At 39.3% G+C, this 27,152-nt stretch overlaps 1 protein-coding gene across 1 annotated transcript in view; it reads right to left on the bottom strand.

Annotated features, from left to right (window-relative positions):
* The window catches only part of Set1 (SET domain containing 1), a 334,241-nt gene that overhangs the window by 202,851 nt on the left and 104,238 nt on the right, over window positions 1–27,152 (bottom strand). The window contains 1 exon segment of the mRNA XM_090389307.1: window positions 5,113–7,460. Coding sequence (XP_090245433.1) covers window positions 5,113–7,460 — 2,348 coding nt within the window.

The following is a 27,152-nucleotide window of genomic DNA, read 5'->3' as shown; positions in this document are numbered from 1 at the left end:
TCCAGTTCCTTTGTGACCATGTCATAGTATCCAATCAAATTGGATACTAGGACAATATTATCTAAAGCTTCCTTCCATTATAAGTCGAAAGACAGCTCACTGCCCAAAAAATATGACAAGAAAATGATCGCTTCTGACTCTGAAACACAGGATCCCAACCCTGTGGCCAGATTAAAGAGATCAAAAAAATAAGGACAACAAATCTCAACAAAATCCAAACAATGAATACAATAGGCAAGGACCAAGCTCCTGGTCCAGCAAATGAGTGAATTAAAAATCATTCAAGAACAGAATTGCCTCACAGTGAGTGATCTACACAAGATATTGTAAATATCAACAAGGAGGAACAAGGCGAAACCTCAGAGGAATTAGACAAAGCTATCCAGGCAGCTGGCTCTGTTGTGGATAAAATAATCACTGCAAGAGTAAAACTTAATCTTATGACAACTCAATCAAGAATAACAGTTACTACTAGGAAGTAGATTATCAAGTAGGACAGAGAGCATATCACTGACTGTACATTGAAAATCAAATTTTAAAGACAAAAATGCAAATTAAAGAGACCAAGTGGGCAATAGTGTCAACAATCCCAAACCTATGCCAACATCCTGAAAAATAACAAATTAAATCTAAAACCAATGAAGAAACATTGTCCTGAAAAATAACAAATTAAATCTAAAACCAATGAAGAAACATTGTCCTGAAAAATAACAAATTAAATCCAAAACCAATGACTACACTGGGGACAACAAAAAAGTGTAATGACTATTAAACCAACTGAAGGCAGTAACTTCAAATCCAGCAAAGCTGTCAAAGCAAGCCTTCACAACTAAACTAGAGAGGCAATGCAAGAACATAGAAATCAAGGGACTCAGAAAAACAAGGCAAGCTGGAATAATTATAGAGACTGCAACTAAACCATATGCTGAAAACATTATGAATAATCCAATGGTCATTGCTTTGGGTTTATAAACAGTTAAGCCAAAATCTAGGGGCCCTAATACACTGATTTCTGATCTAGACAAGTTAAAAAGAAAGGATGAAATCACAACAGATGTGTGTGAAAAAAAATTACAAGAGTATCTGACAAAAGATGAAATGAAAACAGAATTTATGTATTAAAATACAATACCAAATCTAGATCCACACAATTGTGTAAGTGGATTGCAGAACGTTCCTCCAGAGTGTGGCAAATAATATCAAAACAACAGAGAATCTACACAGGATGGGGCAAGCCAATAGCATGGGGAACATTTCCTTATACCCGAGTGCAAGAATTTCCTGTACCAAAAAGAATACATGGTCATTGTGCAATTTAAGGGCATGATTACAATCGGTACAAGAAGTCACAATAAACCAAATGTTCCAACTGTAAATCCGCTGGGTTAGCTTAGAATTGTTCCCAATGTGCCCAATATATATGAAGAATGGCCAAAGTGCCCAATATATATGAAGAATGGCCAAAGTGCCCAATATATATGAAGGCTGTCAAACAACAAGTAAAATATTGATTATGGATACAACCTAAAAGCCTTGAGATTCCTTCAGCTAACTGCCCAGAGAGCCTTCACTGTGGCCAGCCAGTTAAAGCTGGTCTTGGAAGAACAGACATAGCCTGCATCCAGAAACCTACACCCATGATGGCAGAGTTCAGGGATATCCCAGTAGCTACAGAATTACAGAAGCTACTACACAAACACTATCCACCCTCGGTGGCATACAGCATGGTGTAGGATCTGCTGACACTGCAGCTGGTCTAACAAGTGTAAAATTTATTTCAATATACTGACAACCATAGTGGGAATCACCCTTCCCATAGGGCACCCTAACCCTATAACGTTATTTCCCCTTAAACCTACTACCATCCTTCCCATCCCTACTTTTTAACAGGTGGACCCTACCACCCTAAACCTTTCCCTGTTCTTAACAGTTCCTCCCCCTCTCGTGGAGGATGGAACCCACGGGGATGCCCCATCTGTTCCTTTAACTTCCTGTTTCCTGGTGGATATCTCCTTACCTCCTTTATGTTTACCTTTGTCCCAACTTGAACCATTACCCCATGCTCCTTTTTCAATAAAGACCTCCAGTGACCCCCACCCACCTCTAGGAAACCAACCCTTGCAAGCTCCAGTGATGCCAGAGTTTGTCTCAGCCAGAGACTTTACTTACACCCTATGCCCACTCCACCTCCTCATGGTTAATGATAGGCAACAAAGGGATCTTAGTTCTCCTAGGGTCCCATGTTGCCTGTCATTCACCACTAAAACTTATCTTTTAATGAGAGATAAATACACAACCTTATATTTGCTTGTTCCATGAGGACTCCCTTTCATTTAAAGATAAGTATTAAACTTATCTTTGAATGAAAGATATATTTCACTGACTTTACATACCAGGTGGCCTTGGCACGTTGCCTACTCTTTGCACAACATGTCAAATTCATACTGTCCTAAATGATCTTTATAGTGGTATTGTCTATACAAATGTATGTTAAGAGGCTGATTTGAATGTTGTCCAAGCTGGAAAACCAAACCCGGAATGAGTAACAAGATATGATACACTAATATTAATCTCTCATTAGTACATTGTACAGTCAAGAAGTTCCCAGGGCACACAGCACTGCAATTTTTAGTTATCGTATTGCAAGTTTCAATCTGTACCAACATGTACACAGAAGGTTGTTGATCATTCGGTATATTTTACTGCTGTCTGTTTGAAATGGATTCATTTTTTTTAACGAATTTCAAATTTCACCAATGCATACTGAAATCTGCTTCTGAAAACACTAAAAATGATGCACATAGTTTATGGAAAAGTTTCCCTGTCTTGTGTTCTACTCTTTTTGAATAGCAACAAGACAGCTTACCAGATAATGACTACACTGGAAGACCTTTAATTGGTTGTAAACCCAAAAAAATTGAAACAACCAAACAACTCTCATATCAAAATTCTTTGTGACTACTGATAAACTTAAGTTTAAACATTTCACATGGATGTCCTCAGGGAATCTTAAAGTGAGGAACTGAAGATGCAATGGGTTGGTCAGCATGTGGTGCCTCTGATAACAATCCACTGTTTCTAGATGGCATCTTCATTGTCACCAGGGATGAGACTGTTTTCTCTACATCACACAAAGCGTGAAGAATTAATTTTGATATACTGTCTTCGATTTTAGCACAATTAAAAAAAAATTTCAGCAAGGCACATCAAAATGAAAAATAATATTAGGTTTTTTTAACAATAGTGATATTGTATATTATGAATTCATTCCATAATGTGCAACTATGAATAAGAAAAGATGTAATTCAGAAAAAACATTCAAAATGCTTTTGTTGAATTTTATCTTTCTTTATTCATAGCAAAAGATTGAAAGTTGTATGATAATGAGCCCACACACACACACACACACCACTCATTGCTTGTGCAACAAGAGCAATATCACATCCACACCATCCCTTCTTTGTATAACTTCTCACTGTGCAATTGCCACCGGCAACTGAACCAATGGTGGCTAATGTGCATTAATACAAAGGGTACTAGGAAAGTTTTGCAATATGACGCAACAATGAATCACAGGAAGCTGCTTGTTGCTGCATGTTGAGACATGTTCATACGTGCATAGTAGCCGCCGCGCCAAGTCGATGGGCTCAGTTATTCATTAGTAGTGAGAGTGTAAAGTGCTTGCGATGGCATCGTGGTCACGAAATGAGATAAGGACAGTTTTGCGGTATAATTTTATGCTTGGTTTAACCATAGACCAGTGCTTAGAAGAAATGACTCTTGCACTAGATGATGATTGTCCACATCGTACAACGATATTCAGGTGGTATAGAGAATTCCAAAGGGGAAATTTCACTCTGGAGGATTCTGAGAGGCCGGGAAGGCCACGAACGTCGGTTACGGAGGAAAACGTTACTGCTGTGAGGAAAATGCTTGGCGAAAACAGGCGAGTGACCTACCAACAGATAGAGGATACTTTGGGCCTAAATGCACCAGCAATTCGTTCGATTCTGCAAGATCATTTGCACGTGAAGAAACTTTGTTCTCTCTGGGTGCCGCATCAACTGACTGAAGAGCAGATGACACGACGTGTGACTTGGTGCCGGGAGATGTTAAAAAAGTTTGATAAGGGACAATCTCGGTATGTGAACAACATCGTGACAGGTGACGAGACTTGGCTGTACTATTACGATCTGCCGACCAAGGCTCAAAACAAAGTTTGGGTCTTTGATGATGACGACACACCCGTAATTGTCAGAAAATCCCGATCTGTAAAGAAGAAAATGATAGCTGTATTTTTCAAATCGAGTGGAATTGTGGAACGTGTCGTTTTGGACACGCAGAAGACAGTCACAGCTAAGTGGTATACTGAACAATGCCTGCCTAAAGTCATTGGATCTATGAAGAACCTGCGGCCAAAGTCAAGAATGGACACCTGGTACCTCCATCACGATAATGCTGCAGCTCACCGCGCCAAAGCCTGCACCGAATATTTGACCACGACAGGACTGAAACTTCTCGAGCACCCTCCCTACAGGCCAGACCTTGCTCCCTGCGACTTTGCACTGTTCCCGCATGTGAAAATGAAGCTAAAAGGGAGGCGGTTTTCCAGTGATGAGGACCTTCTACGGGCTTGGGACAACGAGTGTGCTTTACTCCCTAGTGAAACTTGGCAGAACTGGTTTAAAGATTGGTTTCGGAGGATGGAGAGGTGTACTGAATGTAGAGGAAATTACTTTGAAAAAATTAAATAAACAAAGATGTATTGCAAAACTTTCCTAGTACCCTTTGTACTCAAAGAGAACACTGAGTGTTACTACATCAAGGTTTCGTAACATTTAATACGCAATTCCAAGAACTTTATATGTATCATATTAGTATTAAACATGAATGTATTTAATAATAATAACTTAACATGTGCTTATCAAAACTAATAATTTCTGTATTTTAGGTGCTTGTAAGCAATAAGTTATATCTTGCACACAGTATTTTATAAGTGTGCAGAATATAACAGCCCTTTAAAAATGAGTGAATGAACTATCATATCAGAATTTCTTGTAATAAATTCAATTTACTGAACCAAAGCATGCAATTACCATAGCAAGCATTTACCTTCAATCTCCTCTGCTGATCATCCCACCACTGTTCAAAGCTCTTGAATGCTGATGTCTCTACCATTTTCTTACACAAATCTTTCTTCATAACATGTTTTAGTTCTTTCACAACAGCATCAAGAACTCCATCTATAGTTGCGGCATTAGGATCTTCAGGTTTCTTGCAAACAGGTTCATAATGCTGCTGTAAAAAAAGCTTTGCAGGTGGGTGATGTCCATACTGGTTCCCGTAATAACCGCCATATGTTTGTGATCGTCCTTCAAAATTTGATGATCGTTGGCTTAAAAATGGTAATAAAGCAGGTCTCTGAGGTAAAGGAGGTGGAGGCACAGAAAACACAGCTGAAGAACAAGATGTTTGGTTTGGATACTGGCCTGGTGAATAGTAACTTTGTGAATATCGTGAACTCCGATAACCAAGTGCACTAGCAGAACCACAGGTCCTTTCTGGTCCACAAACACCGGAACCCATACCTGGCCTCCAAATACCCATACGAGCCATCATTTGTACACGTTCACTAGGATACATAGGATGATATGATGTCCGTGATGAATGAGAAGGGCCGGAAGACATATAAGATGATGACAATCCAGGTGACACGGAACCTTGGCTAACTGATGGATAACTCACAGCACTGGAATTTTGTGAATGAGGAGGAGGAAGGGGTGGAGGAGGTGTTGAGAAAAGATTTGCTATGGAATTTTGTGTGGTAAATGGACTAGAACCTGTGCCAGAATATATTCCAGAACCAGGCCCTTGGCCAGAATATGGCACAGATCCAGAAGGAGGGGGTGGAATGGGAGGATGAGAGACAGGAGAAGGAGGAACAGGAGGTGGAAATGCTGTAAATCCTTGAGTAGAAAAAGAAACAGATGATGGTGGGAGTGGTGGGGGTGGTGGAGGAGGTGGAGGTGGCGGTGGAGGAGGAGGTGGTGGTGGAGGTGGTGCTGTGAATTGGCTAGAAGCAGAAACTGAGAACATGGAAGAGGTTGCTGGCTGAGAAGCATAAATAGAGGGATATCCAGATGTGTTTATCTGCTGTTGTACAAATCTCATATTTTCAGTAGCATTTGCTGATAGCTGAGAAGTATTTATTGGAGGTGGTTCAACTACTTCTAGCTTTTCATCTCCACTACTCAAAGAGGACAGTGACATTCTGTCATCATCATCACTTTCTACTGTTTTATTTTCTGGCTCTAATAAAACATCTGGAGGCTCATCCCTCACTGGAGTTGAATCACCTGCCTTTGAATCTCGTGGACAAGGTTCCACTTCATGCTTTTTATTGCCAGTATCACTATCCCTTTTCCACTGCACGTCTCCTAGCCTTAAACCTTTTAATACGGTAGTAGGCTCTTCTTCTGCTTGTTTATGCAAATATTCAAATAAAGAGGTAATCTTCCCACTATCAACATCTTTGGTAATTTGAGCCCATTTATAATATTCTGATGAACTCATAAAAGGGGATGGTGGCGTTGATAAGAGTTCGTGGCCATTTTCCTCTTCCTCTGGAGGAGGAGGAGGAGGTTCATCACTTTCTGGAAGAGGAGGAAGAGGTGAAGAATCTCCTGACGGTAATGGAGGAAAAAATGGTTCCTTTGACCTCCATGATGGATCGTCTGGAGGTCTCATAAGCGTCCTATCTTTACTAAAACTTGGTGATGTACCAACATCACGCTCTAATAAAGGGCTTCCCAAGCCTGTTCCTATATCCAAAAATCCTGGTCCTTTTCCATCTGCCTGCTTTAGAAGCAGTTCTATTCTTGAATCAAGGCTTTCACGTGCAGGACTCTGTTTGGGTGTTGGAATTACTGGAGTTGTAGGAGGTGTTGCCTGGCATCGTCTTTGACTACGATTACTTTCCCAAGATGGTGACAAAGTATTACCATCCCAAGGTGAAGAATTATCTCCCCACTGTTTTTTCTCCCAACCTGATGACTTTTGCTGGATGGAATCCCAGTTATGTGTGGCCTGCCCTCTACCAACAGGTGTTGTATGACCAGAAACAGAACCACTAGGTTTATAAGAATTACTTTCATAATTAAGTGGTGTTGAGTGGCTAGATTGATAACCACTGTAATCAGAAAGAATGGAAAAGCTTTTCTCCGATGAACAAGTCTGATAGGTACTTTCAGAAACATAACCGAAGTCTGACAAGGCAGGAGTATTTCCAACCGAATATGATGGTGCATGTTCATCTTTAGTTTTATCACGTTCAGACACAGAGCTTCTTCTTCGAGGATCAGTACTAAGCACAGAATGAGGTGCAGTCCATTTGTCGCCTTCAGCAGAACTTCTACTAATTCCAGAAATTATATCCTCAAACAGACGCATGCATTCCTTTCCTATATGAAAGACAAATATTATTAATCAAAAAGGGGGAAAAAAAAGACTGATGTACAGAATTTAAAACACACACACGCATGCATGCACACAGGGTGTCCAGGCTAGAGGTATCCAAAAATACACACATATCTCAGCATCTATAAGGTGTATTAAAATAATTTTTTTGTTATTGTACAGAGTAACTCACCAAGTTTTTATGAAGGTCAGTAAAGTTCAATGTGGGCACCTTTTGCAGCTCGACAGATGTCAAAACGATACTCGAGCACTTGCCAAGTGTTTTCCAGCATCTGAGGCTTTATTAGAGCAACTGCTTCAATGACATGCTGTTTCAAATCGTCCAAATCCTGAACTTTTCTCTGGTACACAGAGTCTTTAATAAATCCCCATGCAAAAAAGTCCAATGGATTCATATCCGGAGGTTTAGGAGGTCAGGCATTCGGGCCTCCTTTTCTGATCCAACGTCCAGGAAAAGTATTATTCAAAAACATGGTAACATCTCGATGGAAGTGTGGTGGAGCACCATCTTGCTGAAACTTAAATCCTGGGAGAAGCTGTGGAACAGCAAAGATCTGCAGCATGTCAAGGTAAGTGTGTCCCGTCACTGTGGGCTCTATGAAAAAAAATGGACCAATGACACCATTTTTGTGCACTCCTAACCAGACAGACTTTTGGTGTGTCATTTTCGATCACTTGGTGAGGATTCTTCGTACCCCCAAATGTGGCAATTGTGTCTGTTAACTTTCCAGCAAATGTGAAAGGTTGATTCATCACTGAATAACAACAGATCTAGATAATTGGGATTATCATCGATACGGCGGATCATCTTAGCAGTGAAATCAGCTCTTAAGCAGTGATCATCTGGCTTAAGGTGTTGAAGAAGTTGAAGTTTGAACACACACAAACAGGGACATTTGTGAACAATGTCATGAACTGTTGAATGAGGAATCTGCAGTTCATTACTAGCCAGTCTAATTGACTTACATGGGCTCCTAGAGAATGACTCATGAACCCAATCCACAGTCTCACCAGCCACGCTTTTTTGGGTGTTTCCCAGTTTGTGAAACCAAACTTCCCATCTCTTTTAAAGTCTTATTCCACTGAAGAATGGATTTGGATGTGGGAGGATCCACATTCCATTCCTTTCGTGCATGCCGCTGAACACGCAGAACTAATTGAAATTCAGCTAACCAAAGCATGCATTGCACCTTCCGCTGTCGCGTCCACACCTTGACCGAGGCAATAGCCGTGTTTTTTTTTTAAGTTTTTGAGCTGCGCAAATACTGGTGACACACCTGCACTAGTGACCTTGATAGTGTGACGAAACAAATCTTGGAGAAATTTCCTATCGACTGCACTTTCGTTCGATAAAATATAATAATGAGTGGTTCTCGCATTATAAGCCGTTAAATTTTGGATACCCCTAGCCCGGACACTATATATATATATATATATATAAGTTTATAGGTAGAGAACATGAAGTTCGGTAGAGAAAGGCAAAGCCTAATGTCACTGCGCTCGTAATTACAGAGAACAAAGAGAGGAGTGAAGATTAAAAGAAGTAACAAGAATTACTTAATGCTGTTCATCCTATGACTTCAGTGCCTTTATCCGGGCCAGCTGATGGCGCCTCCGTAGCCAGGTGGGAAGGAGCAGCAGTGCGTAGCACACGCTTCTTGATTAGACCGGGGTTCGAGCCCGTCACCACCAAATACGGAGGATGCGGAAAGGTCAGGGAATGACCACCGCATATCTCGGAGCAATATGGCCTCAGTTGCTAATGCTCCTAAAAACCAAATAACAAACAAACAAACAAACAAACCGGGCCAGCTGCTGAAATCAAAGGAAAAAAACGACAATAAGTAAGTAATGTTAGAAACAGAGGCTTTACTTACTTATTGCCACTTTTTCCTTTGATTTTGGCGGCTGGGCCCAGATAAAGGCGCTGAAATCATAGAATGAACAGCATTAAGTAATTCTTATTACCGTATTTCCCCATGTATAAGACGCACCTTAATTTTGGGGTCCGAAATTTGAAAAAAAAATGTATTACATAAAGTTATTGAACTCAGGTTTTATTCATCATAAAATTCATACAACTCCTCATCACTGTCAAAACCCCCCATCCATTAGCTTGTCCTCATCTGTGTCTGATGATGAATTACTGTCTTCATATATTGCCTTGTCCTCAGTTCCATCTATGGCATTTGAAATGCCACACTTCTTAAATGACTTGACAACGATCTCAATCTTGATATTATCCCAGGATCTTTTCACCCAGGTACAAACTTCTCCTATAGTTGGTTTCTTCACTCTTCCTGCTGGTGTCAAATTGTTCCCAGAAGACTTCATCCATTGGTTCCATTCGTCTCTCATGGCAGCTTTGAAGGGTTTGTTAATGCTGACATCAAGTGGTTGGAGCTGGGATTCAAGCCTCCAGGTATGACGGCAAGTTTTGTTTTTTGCTCTGCAGCAATCTTCTTTGTGTTTTTTGTTATGTGTACCCTGAACTGATCAAGCACCAATAGGGCAGGTTTGCGTAAGAGCCCACCTGGTCTCCTGCTCCAAACTTTCTCAAACCAGATCTTCATCCCATCCTGATCCATCCAACCCTTGTCATGAACATGGACAATCACTCCTCGAGGAATGTCTTCTTTTGGCATTGTTTAATGTTTGAAAATCAGCATAGGAGGAAGCTTGGTTCCATTGGCACAACAAGCTAGAACAACTGTATAATGGCTCTTTTCATGTCCATTTGTCTTCACAGTTACAGTTTTCACCCCCTTCTTATCAACAGTTCTGTTACTTGGGACGTCAAATTGAAGGGGGACTTTGTCCATATTTGCAATCTGTCCCAACTCAAACTGATGTGTCTTCCGACATTGAATGACAAAACGATGAAATTCAAAGACCTTCTGCTCATAGCTTTCAGGCATCTTTTGGGCAAGTCTGGTGTGTGTACGCATGCTAGTCCATTCTATTTCATGAACCTGAAGCACCAACTGTGTCCTCCTCTGAAATCAGTAACTTCTTTTTCATCAGCAATTCTTCTTACCTCATGCTGAACCATCTTTGTGGACACAGGAATTCCAATTGCCCTTTGCTCTTCAATCCGTATCTTTAATTCCCTCTCTAAATCAAGCCATTTTGCTGACTTGCCTTTCGTGGCCTTCTTCTACCATGGCGTTTTCAGTAGGGTTTCTTCTTCCCGCAGCCAGTCTCGGATTGTTTTCTCAGTTGGAGGAGGACCAAACTTATGCTCAGCAGCAGGATTTCCATTCACTTTTGCAAACTGGATCACTTTTAACTTGAATTCAGCACTATACGAAAATCTTTTTTGAGCCATTTCTGGGCAGAACGTGGAAAAACGTAACCTAATATACCGGTAACAAGTGCGAAACAATGAGCACAAAGACAACAAGCATGAAAAAGCGGGAAATGCAAGTAAAAAAAATCTACAACCACTGTATAAGGTGCACCCAGTTTTTAGACCCCAAATTTTTCGAAAAAGGGTGCATCTTATACATGGGGAAATACGGTACTTCTTTTAATCTTCACTCCCTTCTTTGTTCTCTGTAATCACGATTTCTGTTCTGTTATCCCCTTGTTCTCTGTAATTATGAGTGTAGTAACGCTAGTGCTTTGCCTTTCTCTACCTAAAACTTATGTATCCATTATGGTCATTGAGTACTTTCTGCATAATTATAGCAGTGCCCCTGGTCCATATACCATTAATTAATAATATTTTCTACTGATGTTTTCTTATAAAAAAAAAAAAAAAAAATATATATATATATATAGACAAATGTTTATTTTCAATGTATTGGGTAGGGGTGCTGACCTGTCAATTGTAATTACCATGGAAAAATTGAGAATGCCTGCAAGGTAAAAGCAGATAACCTGAAATTAAATTAAATTAACATAAAAATAATAATGACGATGATGGTACCTAAAGTAGTGGGTCCTAGGGCTTTAACTACTTCTTCCGAGGGTAGTCAGCCAAAACTGTAGGAGCCACCACTATAAGCAGGGTCTCTGTTTCTGTTATGATGTACACGTGTGAAACGTATACATCACAGCCAACCTGACAGAGACCAAAACGGAGGAATAAATTTAACATAAATAAAAATAAGTATATAAATATAAAATAGTTAAAAAGCTAAAATAATGCCAATTAAATCTTATTAAAGGAAAAATTAATGAAAGTTTGAATTCAAAAAGACAAAATACAGTATGAAGTTTAATGAAAGTAACTTTAGATTACGGAATAAAGTCAGGTTAATGTCAACTTACTGTGTGCTTGGACCGAAATCGGTGATATTTAGTGTGTGCTGGCATGCACACAGTAAATATCACCTTACTGTGTCAACAATAAATGTCAACTTACTGTGTGCTTGGACCGAAATTGGTGATATTTACTGTGTGCTTGGACCAAAATTGGTGATATTTACTGTGTGCTGTTTAAGTTTAAATCCCCCTTTATAAGACATTCTGCTTTACTGTTCCACTCATCTCTCTGTATAGTTGTTCATTATAATCATCACAGTCACATAACACTATCCTACTCTCATTTTCATTTTCCCAATGCTTATGTTGCATTAAATTGACTCAACATTGCACTGGCCTCCCATGTAAAATGGATGGACTGCCTTAAATTTAATATATTTCTTAACTAAGACCATAATCCCTTCCTCTGCTCTGTCTGTCCTTTTTATGCAAATTTTTTTATTACCGGACATGGCTCCCTAAATGCAAAGCTTTATAGTTTGGGTCTGACAGAAAGACCACCGTGTGACTGTGGTGGAACTGAAGACTGAACACATGTAATGTATAACTGTGTCCATTACCATCAACCTAGAAGTATTTTGCTTACAAAACCTACTAGTTTTGACCCCTGACAAGAATACCTGTTTATACAGGATACAGAGTGCCGTTAAAAGCTTCACATCTTTTGCTGTGTGGATATGTTCAATATGATAAGAAAGACTTCACCTACAGGCGAAGGTGTGCTCACTGAGCATTCTAAAATTAAACGCTGACCGAGTCAGTAGGCTGATTATGATCGAATTATTACTTAACATAACCTGCTGCCAGTCACGATTTCTTGACTGGCAGGGTAACGGAATTCCTTTCCTGGCTTGGTAACATCCCCTCCCACACACACACACACAGCACCAATGGTATAACAATCTAACCCTTTTAATCATGTCAAATATAAAATTAGACAATATAGCATTAGTAGGGTGTATGATGCAAGAAAGCAAGTTTATACAGCATCAGCCAGAATAAAAAAAAAAAAAAAAAAAACATTTCACCCATCCATCCATTCACTCCAAATGTTTGTCTAGTTCTGCCTTAAACTTAAAGATGCTGACCTCCACTACAACAGATGGAAGTTTGTTCCAATTATCAACCACCCACTGGCTACAGGCAAATTTCCACACATCTATTCTACAATTGTCTTTCCTCAACTTGAATTTATATATCCCCTCAGGTAAGTAATCTGAGCAGGAAGGATCCCATCATTATTAGGCTTTCTCAATCCATTCAAGGCCTTATACACCTCAATTAGATCACCTTGCAGGCGCCAACTCTCCAGAAGTTGCAGTTTGCAGAACTTAAGCCTCTCTTGATAACACAGACCCTTTGTTCCATTCATCAATCTCGTTGCCCTTCTCTGTACTTGTTCCAGCAGCTCTACATTCTTCCTAAAATGAGGCCTCCAGATCTGCACACAGTACTCAATGTGTGGCCCGACCATTGCCTTATACAAAGGGATAATCACCCCCTTATCTCTGCCAGCAAAATTCCTGTATATCATTGACAAGACACCATGAGCTACTCTTGCAGCCTTTTTTGCAATGTTCAGAAAACTTCATATCTGACTGCACAATTACCCCAGGTCCTTTTCATTCTCCACTACCTTGAGCACTGTAGTATTACCCAGTTGATATGGTACTCTCGGATTACTGCTACCCATATGCAGTACTTTACATTGGCGCCTGCGTAGCCAGGTGGGAAGGAGCAGCAGTGCGTAGCACATGCCTCTTGATTAGACCGGGGTTCGAGCCCGTCACCACCAAATACGAAGGATGCAGAAAGGTCAGGGAATAACCACCGCATATTCCGGGAGCAATATGGCCTTAGTTGCTAATGCTCCTAAAAACCAAATAACAAACTTTACACTTGTCAATGTTAAACTTCAGTTGTCACCCTCTCAGCCCATCTGCTCAACTTTTCCATATCCTGTTGGAATAGTGTACTATCATTAACAACCCTGGCAATCTTTACATCTTCTGCAAACTTAGACCCTGATATACCTTCATCAATATCATTGATAAATACCGAAAACAATAATGGGCCCAAAACTTAACCCTAGGGGACTCCATTAATAACATTAGTCCATGAAGAGCAGTGTCTATTGATAACCATTCTCTCTCTCTCTCTCTTCTCCCACTCAATCATTCTTTTATCCATTGTAGCAACTTGCCCTTAATTCCTTACTGCTCCAATTTATATGTGACTTATTATCACCAAACCAGACTACTGTCACCTAGGTGACCTTCCCCACAATGCCGTCTTTTAGGCAGACAAGAGCCACCTTCTCAGGAGCAGAACTGCTGATGCAGGTGAATTTACCTTGTGGGATAGTACAACCCTGGAGTACTATCCCACACAAGATTAATTCATCTCAACCATCTGGATAGACAAATATCATCAAATTTGATCCTAACTTTAATCCTAAACACACTAACCCTTCAATTTTCTAAATATAATATAACCCCCCCCACCATATAAACTAACAACTGTCAGTCAGCCAGGGGATTGGCATTCATTCACATTTTTTACTTATCCAATTACATTCATTTTATACCTTATCATACTATGTGATCTTAGCCTAATAAATTTTCCTTGTATTTATTTACTGTATTTCTTCGATTCTAAGATGCACTTTTCCCCCCTTATATAACGTCTCTAAAAACGGGGTGTGTCTTAGAATCAATGGCGTCTTACAATCAGTTCTTTTTCAAATTTTTCCGTACTTTGCACACGGCACCCCACATTTTGTTTTCATGCAGAAACCCAGCCTCCAAGTTTGACTGATATCGCAGTCTCCAATTCCATTGGAGAATAAAGTGACGTGGACAATTTCACGCACTTTTGAAATATGAAGCCACGATTATTTCATTATAGTGAGCTCACTGAGCGAAAACTAGGAAGTTTTGTTTGTATCTTCGAAAGTACGTAAGAAGTGGTGTTACTGTATTTCATTCATTTTGATCCCTTATTGCACATTAAAATGTTGTCAAAAATATTGCACCACGAAGCCGCATTGAAATGAAAAGTTATTGTGTATGTAAAAGAACATGGAAATAGAGCTGCAGGTTGACATTAGTGAAGTAAATGTTTGTCACTGGAGAAATGATTGCAATTCCATATTTTCGTGCAAAGCAACAACCAAGTGTTTTGGCCTAAGAAAGGAAGATTTCCACAAGTTGATGAAGCTGTGATACTTTTTATAATGGAGAGATGCGCGAAAGGATTACCCATCACTTGACAAGCCATGCAATTGAAATCCAGAGAAATTGCCAAGTCCCTCAGAATAGAGAAAATAATTTTTAAAGGCAGTCACAGCTGGTGACAGATTCGTGCGTCGTAGCGATTATTGTTAATGCGCCGAACATCTGTCAAAAAATTCCTGCAGACTTTCAACAGAAGCTGATTTAGCACCTTTCAGATTTCTGAAAGTTTCTAAAGATGCTAAAGAAATCAAGATTATAAGTACAGGCTACGAAAAGCAGCTTATCACTGTGATGCTTGTATCACCACTGATAGTCGAAAGTTGTCACTACATTTAATTTTAAATTGAAAAACCATACTGAAGAATGAAATTTTCCCCAAAGATGTTGCCGTGTGTGCACAAAAAAAATGGACAGATGTCGGCAGAGCTTACGGAAGACTGGCTAAATGTTGTGTGGAATAGACGTCCTGGAAGTCTTCATAACCAACCTAGCATGCTAGTACTTGATGCATTTTGTGAATATTTCCGAACAGGTCAAAAATAAAATAGTGCGAAAATGTGGTGACTTGGTTGTGGTTCCTGGTGGCATTACTAGCCAACTGCAGCCACTCAACATTTCAGTCAACTAACCATTTAAGGATTACTTGAGAAAGGAATATGAATCCTGGATATTGACTGACAATCTTCCACTGACACCTTCCGGAAAAATTAAGAAAGCACCAGCATCAAAATTGGCAGAATGGGTATCAACAGCTTGGAAGCTAATCCCAGAAAGAATAGTGCAGGACTCATTTAAAAAATGTTGCATCACCAATGCTCTCGATGGTTCAGAAGACGATATATTATGGGATAATGAAGATAACAATGGCTCAGAAGAATCAGACTCTGAATGTGAAGTAGACTGATATTGATTGAGATATCGACGGCTCAGAAGATTCAGAAGGAAGTGATGAATAACATAACTACTGATAAATACTATTGTTGTTAGTAAATTGAATTCTATTATAATAAAAATATTTGTTAGATATATTTTATCATTTTATTTATTTATTTTTTCTTAGAATCAAAGCTTTTTTTTCTGTAGGTGGTACTGAAATTAAGGTGCGTCTTACAATCGATGCAGTCTTAGAATTGAAGAAATACGGTATATTACTACTATGCCAACATAAGCTGGATAAACTTAACAGATGAATAACTGAACTATAATAATCTTTGGGGAGGGGAAGGAACTTATTATAAATAAAAAAATTTGCTAAATAAAAAAAAAATTTTCTTGCATATATTAACACAAAGTAACAATTTCACAGCCTGTGTCAAACTACTTATTGACTATTAAATGCTGCTGATGCCAGGCCAAATGGCCAATGTGGGACTGAGGCTGATGCCTGGTGATTCACTAAGGTGTGGTATCATATGTTGATGGTGGCTCTTGCATGCACAGAATCTTTCTAATGAGGATTCCCTCCAAAGTGTTCTAGACCCACTGTCCCTTTCTCCTTCCTTCATTGTTCCTCTTGTCGTGGAATGGGTGGACCATTCCACGACAAGGTAAAAAGATGATACTGCCTGGTTTCTACTTCTCTTTCAACCACTAAAGGCAATTGCTTCTTCCACCCAACCTGGCTGTATGGTTAGGATTGTTGGGTATTCTGGTAGCAAATGAACAATCTGTGCAAGGTCATTAATAGATGCAAAAGCCTCAGCATCTCAACCACCTCGATCTGTGTGACTAGAAAACAGAAGCCAGCTGGAATTGTGAACATTACATCAACAAGTAAAATTACCTCACTGTTAGCAAGTTGGACTGGAGAAAGTCAAGTTACAAAAGAAAAGAAGTCGAAGAGTTCCAATGATTAATGGAGTTGGGAGAATGAAAGAGGCAACAGATGAATTTTAAAGACTAGGGTAGAGAGATTTTAAGCAAGAGAATATCAAAAAAGGGATTTCAAATTAATAAGGCTCTGACAGGGAATATCAGAGCAGACATATGAACAAGCACCACCTTTGAAGTAAACGGAATTGGAAGGTGAATTATAACACAACTAAGGTGAGCAGTGGGTGAATCAACCAATAATCTGGTTGCTGTAAGTTAAAAATTGAGTTTGGCAGAATGTAGGTGGAAATCGACATCACTGAGATCATGTATAATTGTGAAATGTATAAGGAATTGTTTGGGAGATTTAGATTAAATATTTTCACGGATAACTCTGTTCAGTTAATACTGATAGGGAAAGGCATTACGTGGTTTTTTTCCATTAAGATTATTACTACATTTAATAGCATGTGAAATTGATAATATAGTTTATCAAGCTGTTCGCCTCAACTATTATACATTAAGGCAGAATTTCCCAAACTTTTTTTAGTCACGGAACACTTTTTATCTCTCAATATATTTACAAAACACTAAATTCCGAGTCCCATAGGAACTAGTTATTGTTGGTGACTCTATTGTCAGGGAGATGGGGAATATATTATGCAAAAAGAATAGGTGGAACAGGACCAGGGAATGTCTACCAGGGACAAAAGTTGATGATGCTGATAAGCAGATATCCTTTAAGTGCACAAAAGGTGATATTGTTGTACACTCTGGTACTAATGACCTTAAGAGCAAGAAATCTGCAGATTTAATTAGTAAGTGTGGGTTGATGTTGGAAAAAAAAGTCACGGGCTAGGGTTGAATTTGAAAGTGTCTGCAATTCTGCCCAGACAAGATAGGAGAGAGTATACGATGAGAGCCTTGTCGATCAATTCGACCCTGAAGAGATTGTGCAAGGCTCGTAGGGTAGAATTTTTTTCAGAGTGGTCTGTACTTGTTAACCGGAGAGAGACTACTTCTAATGGGATGGGGTACACTTAAATAGAAAGGGAGCAAGAATATTTGCTGATGCTATCAAGGCAGTGTTAGGTGGGTCAGAAAACGGCTAGCTTGGGGGGATATACAGACTAAAAGATTAACAGTGGCCAGACGAGAAAGTGATTCTTGCACTGCTTCTATTGAAATGAGCAGCAGCCTGGAAAGAAAGTTACTGGGGCTTTCCAGAACTGCTGGGAGTCATAGTGAAACAAGTAAATACATGGGCAGTGTTAGAGTAACTAAGAGTAGGAACAGGTGCATGTATACTTGCATGTACACCAATGCTAGAAGTATAGTTAATAAATTTGATGAGTTTGAAGTGCTGGTCAAGACATCAAAGGCCGATATTGTTGAGATATCAGAGACACAGTGTCACACAGATATAAGCAGTGCAGAATTATAATTTGGGGAGTACAATGTGCACAGAAAGGGAGGACGGGTTATGCTGTTAGTTAAGAAACACAAAATCTAAAGAAGTGCATCCAATTGATGTTGGTGGGCAATGCAGTGTTGAGTCTGTTTGGTGTGACATAAGCACTGGGAAAGGGAAAATGAGAGTGGGCGTGTGTTATAGGCTGAATGAATCTGATGAGTACAATGAGCAACTGTGCAGAGAAACAGAGTGGGTCAGTAAATCAGAATGTCTTACGAGGGATTTTAGCTTTCCAGATATTGACTGGAACTTATGGATTAGTCACTCACACACCAGCAAGACTTTTGTGGATTTATTGGACTCTTTTCTATAGCAATTCTGGTGTATTCAACTCTGGCAGTAAGCTAGATAATCTTGTAATAACTAAAAGTAAAGTGGAGGAGAAATTGTTGAAGATAAACATAAGAAAGGCACATTGGAGTGGATGGAATCTATCCAGTTATATTAAAGGAGGTGGCAAAGGAAGTAAGCAAACCTTGAGTCCAGAGAAGCTCTCATAATTATGAGAGCTTCTCTGGACTCAGGGGAGGTACCCATGGACTGGAGATGTACATTTGTACATCAATCCACAAAGAAGGATCAAAGGGAAACAGGTAATTACAGACCTGTTAGTTTAACTTCTGTTCCAGAGAAATTAATGGAGGCACTGGTTAAAGAAGCATTGCAGGATCATCTAGACAAGACTTCAGTTGTAGCTTGGAAACAGCATGGGTTTGTTAAGGGGAAGTCTTGTCTGACTAATTTGATTGGATACTATGATGTAGTCACAAAGGAACTGGATGTAAGTAATAACTTTGTTATTCTTTACATCCAGATGATGTTAGAAAGGCCTTTGATACTTTTTCACATGGAAGACTGCTGCACAAATTGGAGCAGTGTGGCATTGGAGGCAAACTGCTGCTATGGATAAAGGGATGGTTGAGTGGGAGAAGACAGAGTGGTAATCAATAGACACTGCCCTTCGTGGACTAATGTTATTAGTGGAGTCCCTCAGGGTTCAGTGTTGGGTCCATTGTTGTTTTCTGTATTTATAAATGATATTGATGATGGTATATCAGGCTTAATGTCCAAGTTTGCAGATGATACGAAGGTTGGCAGGGTTGTTAATGACACTAATGACAGTACATTGCTGCAACAGGATCTAGAAAAGTTGAGCAGATGAGCTGGGAGATGGTAAATGAAGTTTAACATTGACAAATGTAAAGTACTACGTATGAGAAGCAGTAATCCCAGAGTAACGTATCAACTCTGTGGTATCACACTGACAGTGGTAGAGAATGAAAAGGATCTGGGGTAATTGTGCAGGCAGATATGAGGTTTTCTGAGCAGTGCAGATGGTCTGCAAAAGTAGCTCATGGTGTCTTGTAAATGATATACAGGAATTTTTCTAGCATGGATAAGGAGGTGATTATCCCCTTGTATAAGGCAATAGTAAGGCCACACCTTGAGTACTGTATACAGGTCTGGAGGCCTCATTTTAAGAAGGATGTTGAGCTGTTGGAACGAGTACAGAGAAGGGCAACAAGATTAGTGAAGAGAACAAAGGGTTGCTCTTACGAAGAAAGGGCTTAAGTTTTGCAAATTAGTGTCTGGAGACTAGGCACCTGCGAGGTGATCTGACTGAGGTGTATAAAGCCTTGAATGGTTTAAGCATGCTCAATGCTAATGGGATTCTTCCTCTTGCTCAGAATAATCGCTTGAGAGGGCATAAATTCAAATTGAGGAAAGACGGTTGTAGGATAGATGCGCAGAAGTTTGCCTTTAGCCAGTGGGTGGTTGATTGCTGGAACAAACTTCCATCTGTTGTAGAAGCTGACGCTGAAACAAACTTCCATCTGTTGTTGTAGAAGTAGAAGACAGCTTAAATAGATTCAAGGCAGAACTTGACAAACATTTGGAGCGAGGGGATGGGCGAAATAAGGGTTTTTTTTTTTTTGGCTGATGCTATATATGCTTGCTTTCTTGCATCATGTGCTCTTGCTAATGCAACATGTTCAAAAGGCAACCAGAGGGAGTAATACTCTTGATCTGATATCAGTAGTGATTATTCATGCATTAAGAATTTGCACATAAAGGAACCACTGGGTGAGAGTGACCACTGTGTACTGATGTGGGATTTACTTAAAAACATAACTACCATCAAAGATAAAGGGAAGGGCTTTTGCAAAGGTGACAACAGTGGTCTGAGAGAGTCTTTAAATTCTATACAGTGGGATCAACTGATGATGTTACCAACAGTGAATTCTAAATGGGAAGCCTTCAGGGACTTAATGTTGGAGGCTACTAGGCTTTTCATACTGCTAAATACTTTACAAGTCCACTGGGTCATATGATTTAATTCCGAGGGCAATGACCCTTTTCTTCAAGAGGTTTAATTTGTCCAAGAAAAAAACTAAAATTCACACTTAATTTCCCTGTATGGTCTCACTCCCCCCCCCCCCAACCTCTAACACACACAAATGCATCTCCTGTAGTATTACCCCCGGTTATTCATAGAACCACAAATGACAATATTCCCACTAGCATCAAGGCATCCTCACTGCTCTGGGTGCTGCTAGGCATAATGTCAAGTTAAAAACTTTTAATCAGTCCTATAGCACCAACCTGAATACTAAACTAATATTACAGTAATGCCATGTGATATGGTAGTATGATAGTTATAACACTACACCCAGCTATTATAACAATATGTAATATGTAAAATTTATACAACCCTGTCCTTTCCAGTCATAGCCTCATTACATCTACTTCTGCTATTTCCAAAGAAATAGGGGAAATCCATCTCTTACCATCAACTATCCATGAATTCAAACTACCTCTAAACCTTCCATCTGATCAATATGGATTCAGTCAGTAGCAATCTACTAGACTGACACTGACAGAATATAATGGTTTACGCTACCTATCTGTACACAAATAGAATGGAAAAGTTCAGTGAAATTCAAGCAGTTCCTCTAGACATTTCTAAGGCTTTAGACAGTATTTGGCATAAAGATCTAAACAAGCTCCTATCTTATGGATTGCCAACCATTTTTTTTGCAATTGGATATTCATTTCTTACTGCTTACTGCAGATAATGGTAGATGGCTCCCTGTTTTCTAACTTCTCCACTAATACGTGGGTTCCCCACCATTCAGTTCTCTCTCTCACTCTTTTCCTCTTGTGTATTAAGAACCTTCTTCCACTGAACTGGAAATTCTATCCTTAGTTTTGCTGATGATAGCACACTACTGTATTTCCTGAAAATTACAATCTACAGAAATTGAAGTCTAATGTCAATAAGTATCTTCTTTCATCTTCTCATCCTTCAGCCCATATGCGGTACTACGTATTATAGGTTCTAATACACTGGTGTGCAAACCTTAAGAACCAACACTATTTCTAAGGTTACAACCACAAAATCAAATGAAACAGCCTGTGGCGATTTGCTTAAGGCCATTCGGTAGAAAGCTGGTGCACATGCAAAAATTTGAATCGTGGTGAGAGGGCTCACATAAACAGATAAAAGCAACAGTTTGGCAGTTATGTGCAAATTACCGAATGGTGAGCAAGACTGTTACAGATGTTTGATTGGTTTTATACAGTGCTACAGACAACAAAATGGCCAGTAGACAACATCTGGATGACTTTACCTGGGGTCGAATAATTGGGAAGCTCAAGGAAGGTCGAAGTGCGAGGAGTGTGGCTGCAGAGTTTGGTATTGCCCATAGCATCATCTCACGTGCATGGTCAGCCTTCAGAATGACAGGTACAGCTGTTCGAAGGACCGTGGGTGTCGTCCAAGAAAAACAATGCCCAATGATGACCTCTATATACTCCTACAGGCCAAGAGGGACCGACACCAGACAATAGGATCCATTGAAAACCAGCTGCACAGGATGCAGGATATCGCAGTTTATTGTGGCCAGGTGATTCCACAAAAGTGGACTGTTTGCCCGATGGAGGGTACGCTGTGTCCCTTTAACACCTGCCCATCGGAGACATTCAGTCTCAGCAGCAAATCTGGAAGTCAGCTAATCTGGCGAGAGGTTACAGATTAGCATCACTGAAATAGTACAAACATCACTGAAAGGGATTGATATGGCGGTCAAGTTGTTCTCGTCTGGGAAGGCGTTATCTTGGATGGATGTACACAACTCCAGATACTGGAAGGCAGTACTGTAACCGGTGCAAGCTACTATACTGAGGTAATCCTTCCCCATGTGTATCTGTTCCGAGGTGCCATTGGCCCTGAATTCGTGTTTATGGATGATAAACCACACCCCATCGCACTGCAGCTGTTGATATGCTTTTGGAAAGTGAGGACATTGTTCGTATGGATTAGCCTGCCCGTTCTGCCAATCTAAATCCCGTCGAACACATATGGGACACTTTGGGGAGATGCCTAGCGGCACATCCACACCCACCAGAAAATATTCACCAGCTGAAGATAGTGCTGACCAAGGAATGGATGATGTTACCGCAAGAACTTTTCAACAACATTGTTCTATGTATGGACAGCAGTGCAAAGCCTGCATCAACATTAGGGGTGGCCATGTCTCCTACTGAGGACCACCTCTTCCCTTTGTTCCATCTTTGGCAGTGATGCATGTCTCATGGCAGCCAGTGCTATGGTGCCATTTTTTAATAAAGTCCTTCTGTACTGTTTTGTTTCCGTTGTTGTTTTCTTCATCATTTCTACCTCACGAGGTTCCTTTGGTATGATTTTCCCATATCCAGGCCATTCCTATGAGAAGCTTCAGGTGAAAACCTGACTGGTCCTTAAGTTTTTCACGCCAGCATACCTCTCTTGTGTGGGATTTTCATAATAAAAAATTTAAAAAAAAACTACATTCAGCTCTCATTTTGAGAAACCTTGTCTTGTACAAACAGCCTATCTTCTCAAATATGCACCGCCCACCAATTCTTTAAATGCTTATCTCCAGGTGATTCTCTGATAGGGGTCAAAGAAAACTTAGTAACTTCCATCCTTCTACAGCTCAGTCCTGTCCTATTTCTTGCAAAAATGTGTCTGCTGTTCCTATGCTTACCTTAAGACACTCAGATTTCTAGACAAGGTCACATCTCTATTAGTGCCTCCGTAGCCAGGTGGGCAGGAGCAGCAGTATGTAGCACACGCTTCTTGATTAGACTGGGGTTCGAGCCAGTGACCACCAAATACGGAGGATGCGGAAAGGTCAGGAAATGACCACTGCATATCTCCGAAGCAATATGGCCTTAGTTGCTAATGCTCCTAAAAACCAAATAACAACATCTCTATTGGTTATTACCCTAACTTCCAACTTGGCATAAGTACATCACAAATATTTCTTTCTCTACATCCAAAAAAATTGGGCTTTCTTTTTCATTCTTCATGTTACTTTTCTTCTAAACAAATCTACTCACTCTGTACATATCTCAAACCTGCCTTACCATAGTATATTGTTCCCACATCTGTAGTGTCCAAAACCTCTACAAGCTTCTTGACTACTCCATTCAAAAGAGGTCAGTCATGTTAATTAATGACCTGTCTGTCTCTCCCCCCCCCAAGTCTCACCACTCTGTAATAAATATTCTGTTTCTATTGCATTCTTTTTCTATAGCTACTTCCATAGGTACTATTCTTCTGCACTGGTATCAGTAATTCCATCTCTACCAAAACAGTACAAACACATGAGACATCTAGTTGGCAACTTTTAACTCTTCCTCATCTATTGCTTCTATTTCTGTTTTCTGGGACAATTTTTCTTCACACATTTCCCAAGAACTACAGTCTACAGGAATTGGAGTCTAATATCAACATATCTTCTTGGCCTTTGTTCCATACAGGGTACAGTAGACTTTTGAAATAATGGCACCTTTGGGGATTCAAGGTGCAATTATTTCGATTTTTTTCCATTATCTAGAAAGTTTTATTTTTAATGCAGAAATAATGAGGCCAAATAAGAAAGAGATTAAGAATGCAATTTTATTAACTGCACATAAAAAACAAACATGTTGGTGATCCAATGTTATATTCTGCCATTAATACACTTCTGTTTATGCCCAGTTCTATTTTCTTTATTATATCAAGTTTAGTCTGCACATATAGCACAGTGGTATCATCACTGTCCTCTCCACACAGGGTGGAAAAGGCCTGGGTTCGAATCCCATCAATGACACAAGGAACTTTTATAGGCTTTTTCACTCTGTGGCTGGGTTAGTGGGTTCCCCCCCCCCAGAAATTAGGGGTTTTCCAAAACAGGCAAATCAAGCAGAGAACACGTGCAACTTACAGACACTATACACATGAGTATATGAATTAACATTCTAGGTGAGCCTAATGTAATAAGTTTTGATTATATCAACTTTGTCACTAAGCTTTAATGTTGTTATTCTTTTTTTTTTTTCTCTGTAAGAGGTTTATTAACTTTAGGAGCCATAGTGAGGGGTTTTTAATTTAAAATAAATGTAAAACAGCGGTATAATCCGTGATATCAGTACAAAATTCACTTTGAAAATGGTGAACGTAAACAAATACAGTAGTCACATGACTCGCCGTTTTCTTTTTCCAGCACTGAAAGAGACATCTGCACTGTATAACATCCAATCTCAATGTTCCGTTATTTTAGCAGTCTACTGTACTATAGTTTCTAACAGCTTACATATTTGTGGTTCTCGTATAAACACACACACACACACACACACAATAATGTTAATTATATGTACACAGAACTTTGCAAAAGAAAATATTCAACAGAACCAGAGGATAAGTATATTCAATAATATACTTATCCCCTAAAGTTAGTAAGTATATTCAATAATATACTTATCCCCTGGTACTTCTGGCTACATCAATACTGAGACTTTCAAAATGGCAACAGCCAACTTTACTTTCACGTGTTTTTAAATATTAAGATAAATATAAAAATAACAAATCTGTAATTAAGGCACTTAAAATTACTTCTCTGCTAGAAACAGTTTCAGGTTAACCCATAATACTAATATGTTAACCTATAATATTGATGTCATTTTCTGAAGTCTACCAAATACTACAAAGGTACAATTCACCCTATTCTATCTGTTAACTTGCAATTTTATTAATTATATACTGGTAGCCATTTGACCTACACTCTAATTGTGTCTATTTCTTAATGCTGTATCCCATCATTCTCCTGTAATGTAAACATCAATTTTTTAATTTTATCTGCTGTAAATCTTTTTGGCCCAGTAAATTCTATACAAATATGGAATTTATTCACATAAATTCAATTTGAAGATTTTTAATAAAGAGAGATTCTTAATAAACTGTGGTACACTCCTATTATAGCACTTTCTAGGAAATTAGCCCTAAAGAAAGCTAAATGGGAAAGGGAGCATTTCTCATATTTCATCAATATTTTGGTAGATAACTGTTTGGTTTTTAGCAGTGTTTATGAAGCAATGGTTTATAAATAAGTTGAAAACTTGCACATTTAATATACTATTTTCACTTTTTTTTAGCACCTTCAATCTGTTTTTCTTTTGCATGCTATTTAAAATGAAATTTCTTATAAGTTAAGCATATCTTAAGTTTCATAAACATACGAGAGGCATTCAATAAATTATCTACCTAAGGTATCATTAGTTATATTTCAATGATTCATGATTTATCATGTTCCTACATATCTCAACTTGAATCATACTAATTTTGATCCCACTATTTTTTTTTGATTGTGCTGCTGTAACAGAAAGAAGGAAGACACCTGTATCAAATCATGAATTTGCTGAAATTGGAGCATCGTTCAATCATCAGGTTTCTCACCAAAGTACGAAACGAGCAAAAGGCCATTCATGAAAGGATGGTGGCTGTGTATGGCAACAGTGCACCTTCAGAATACCAAGTGAAATTCTGGTCAAAACAATACAAGTGGGATAGAGAGTCCATTGAAGATGATCCACACGCAGGAAGGCCTGTGACAGCAACCACTCCAGAAATGCCAAGCCGTGAAAACCCTCATGCAGAATGAGACGTTTAAAGGTGTCCCAAATCTCTGGGGAATACGACACATCTGAGGGTTCAGTTATAACCATCCCCCATGAACATTTGGGGATCAATAAGGTCAGTGCAAGGTGGGTCCTCAAATTTTGAACCCCTATGCAGAAGCAATTCAGAGCACAGCATTGTGAGAAGAATTTAGAGCTTTATGGAAGGGATCCTAAAACGTTCACCTCCAAAATTGTTTCAGGTGATGAAACATCAGTCCATCACTGGAATCCTAAGATCAAGAAAGAATCAATGCAATGCAAGCACAAGAGTTCTCCCCCACCCAAAAAATTTGGACACAACACAACCTTCAGCTGGCAAAATTATGGTCTACAATTTTTGGGATGCTGAGGGAATTTTGTACATTCACTACTCAGAACACAAGCAGACAGTCACTGGGGAATCATATGCATCTCTATTGTACAATCTAAGGGATGTCATAAAGGAAAAAACACCATGGAAAACTTTCCATGGTGTTTTTCCTTTATGCCTTTATCTCATATCCTTCATAGGCGGGCAGATAATTTACTGAATGCCCCTCCTAATAAATGCAGTACTACTACTAATAATAATAATGTCATTCGTGAAATTAATCAGTAATTTTTCAGCCACTAAAAATGAATTACGAGTGTTTTTTGATGCTATGTTTAATACACACACGTGCACAAAGGAAATTACCAACAGGGAAAGAGTTCAAATTTTAAAAAAGTTGAGAAGCATGTGCAAATGCAACAATAAATGGCCACTGAGTTGTAAAGGGTGGCATTTCAACCTTCAAAGTTAAATACTATATGAAATAAACAAAATCACCTGCACTGGAAATGATTCCTATGAAGTAAACAAACTGCACTGTAGAGTATTCTTAGAATTTAGTCTCTAGCAACCCTTTCTCAAAACTAAA

Source organism: Mastigoproctus giganteus, chromosome 2 (genome assembly GCF_048544385.1).
Source record: "Mastigoproctus giganteus isolate SK-2022 chromosome 2, ASM4854438v1, whole genome shotgun sequence".
Classification (NCBI taxonomy): domain Eukaryota; kingdom Metazoa; phylum Arthropoda; class Arachnida; order Uropygi; family Thelyphonidae; genus Mastigoproctus; species Mastigoproctus giganteus.
Note: the sequence above shows the minus strand (reverse complement) of the source record. Positions and strands in the feature narration are given on the sequence as shown.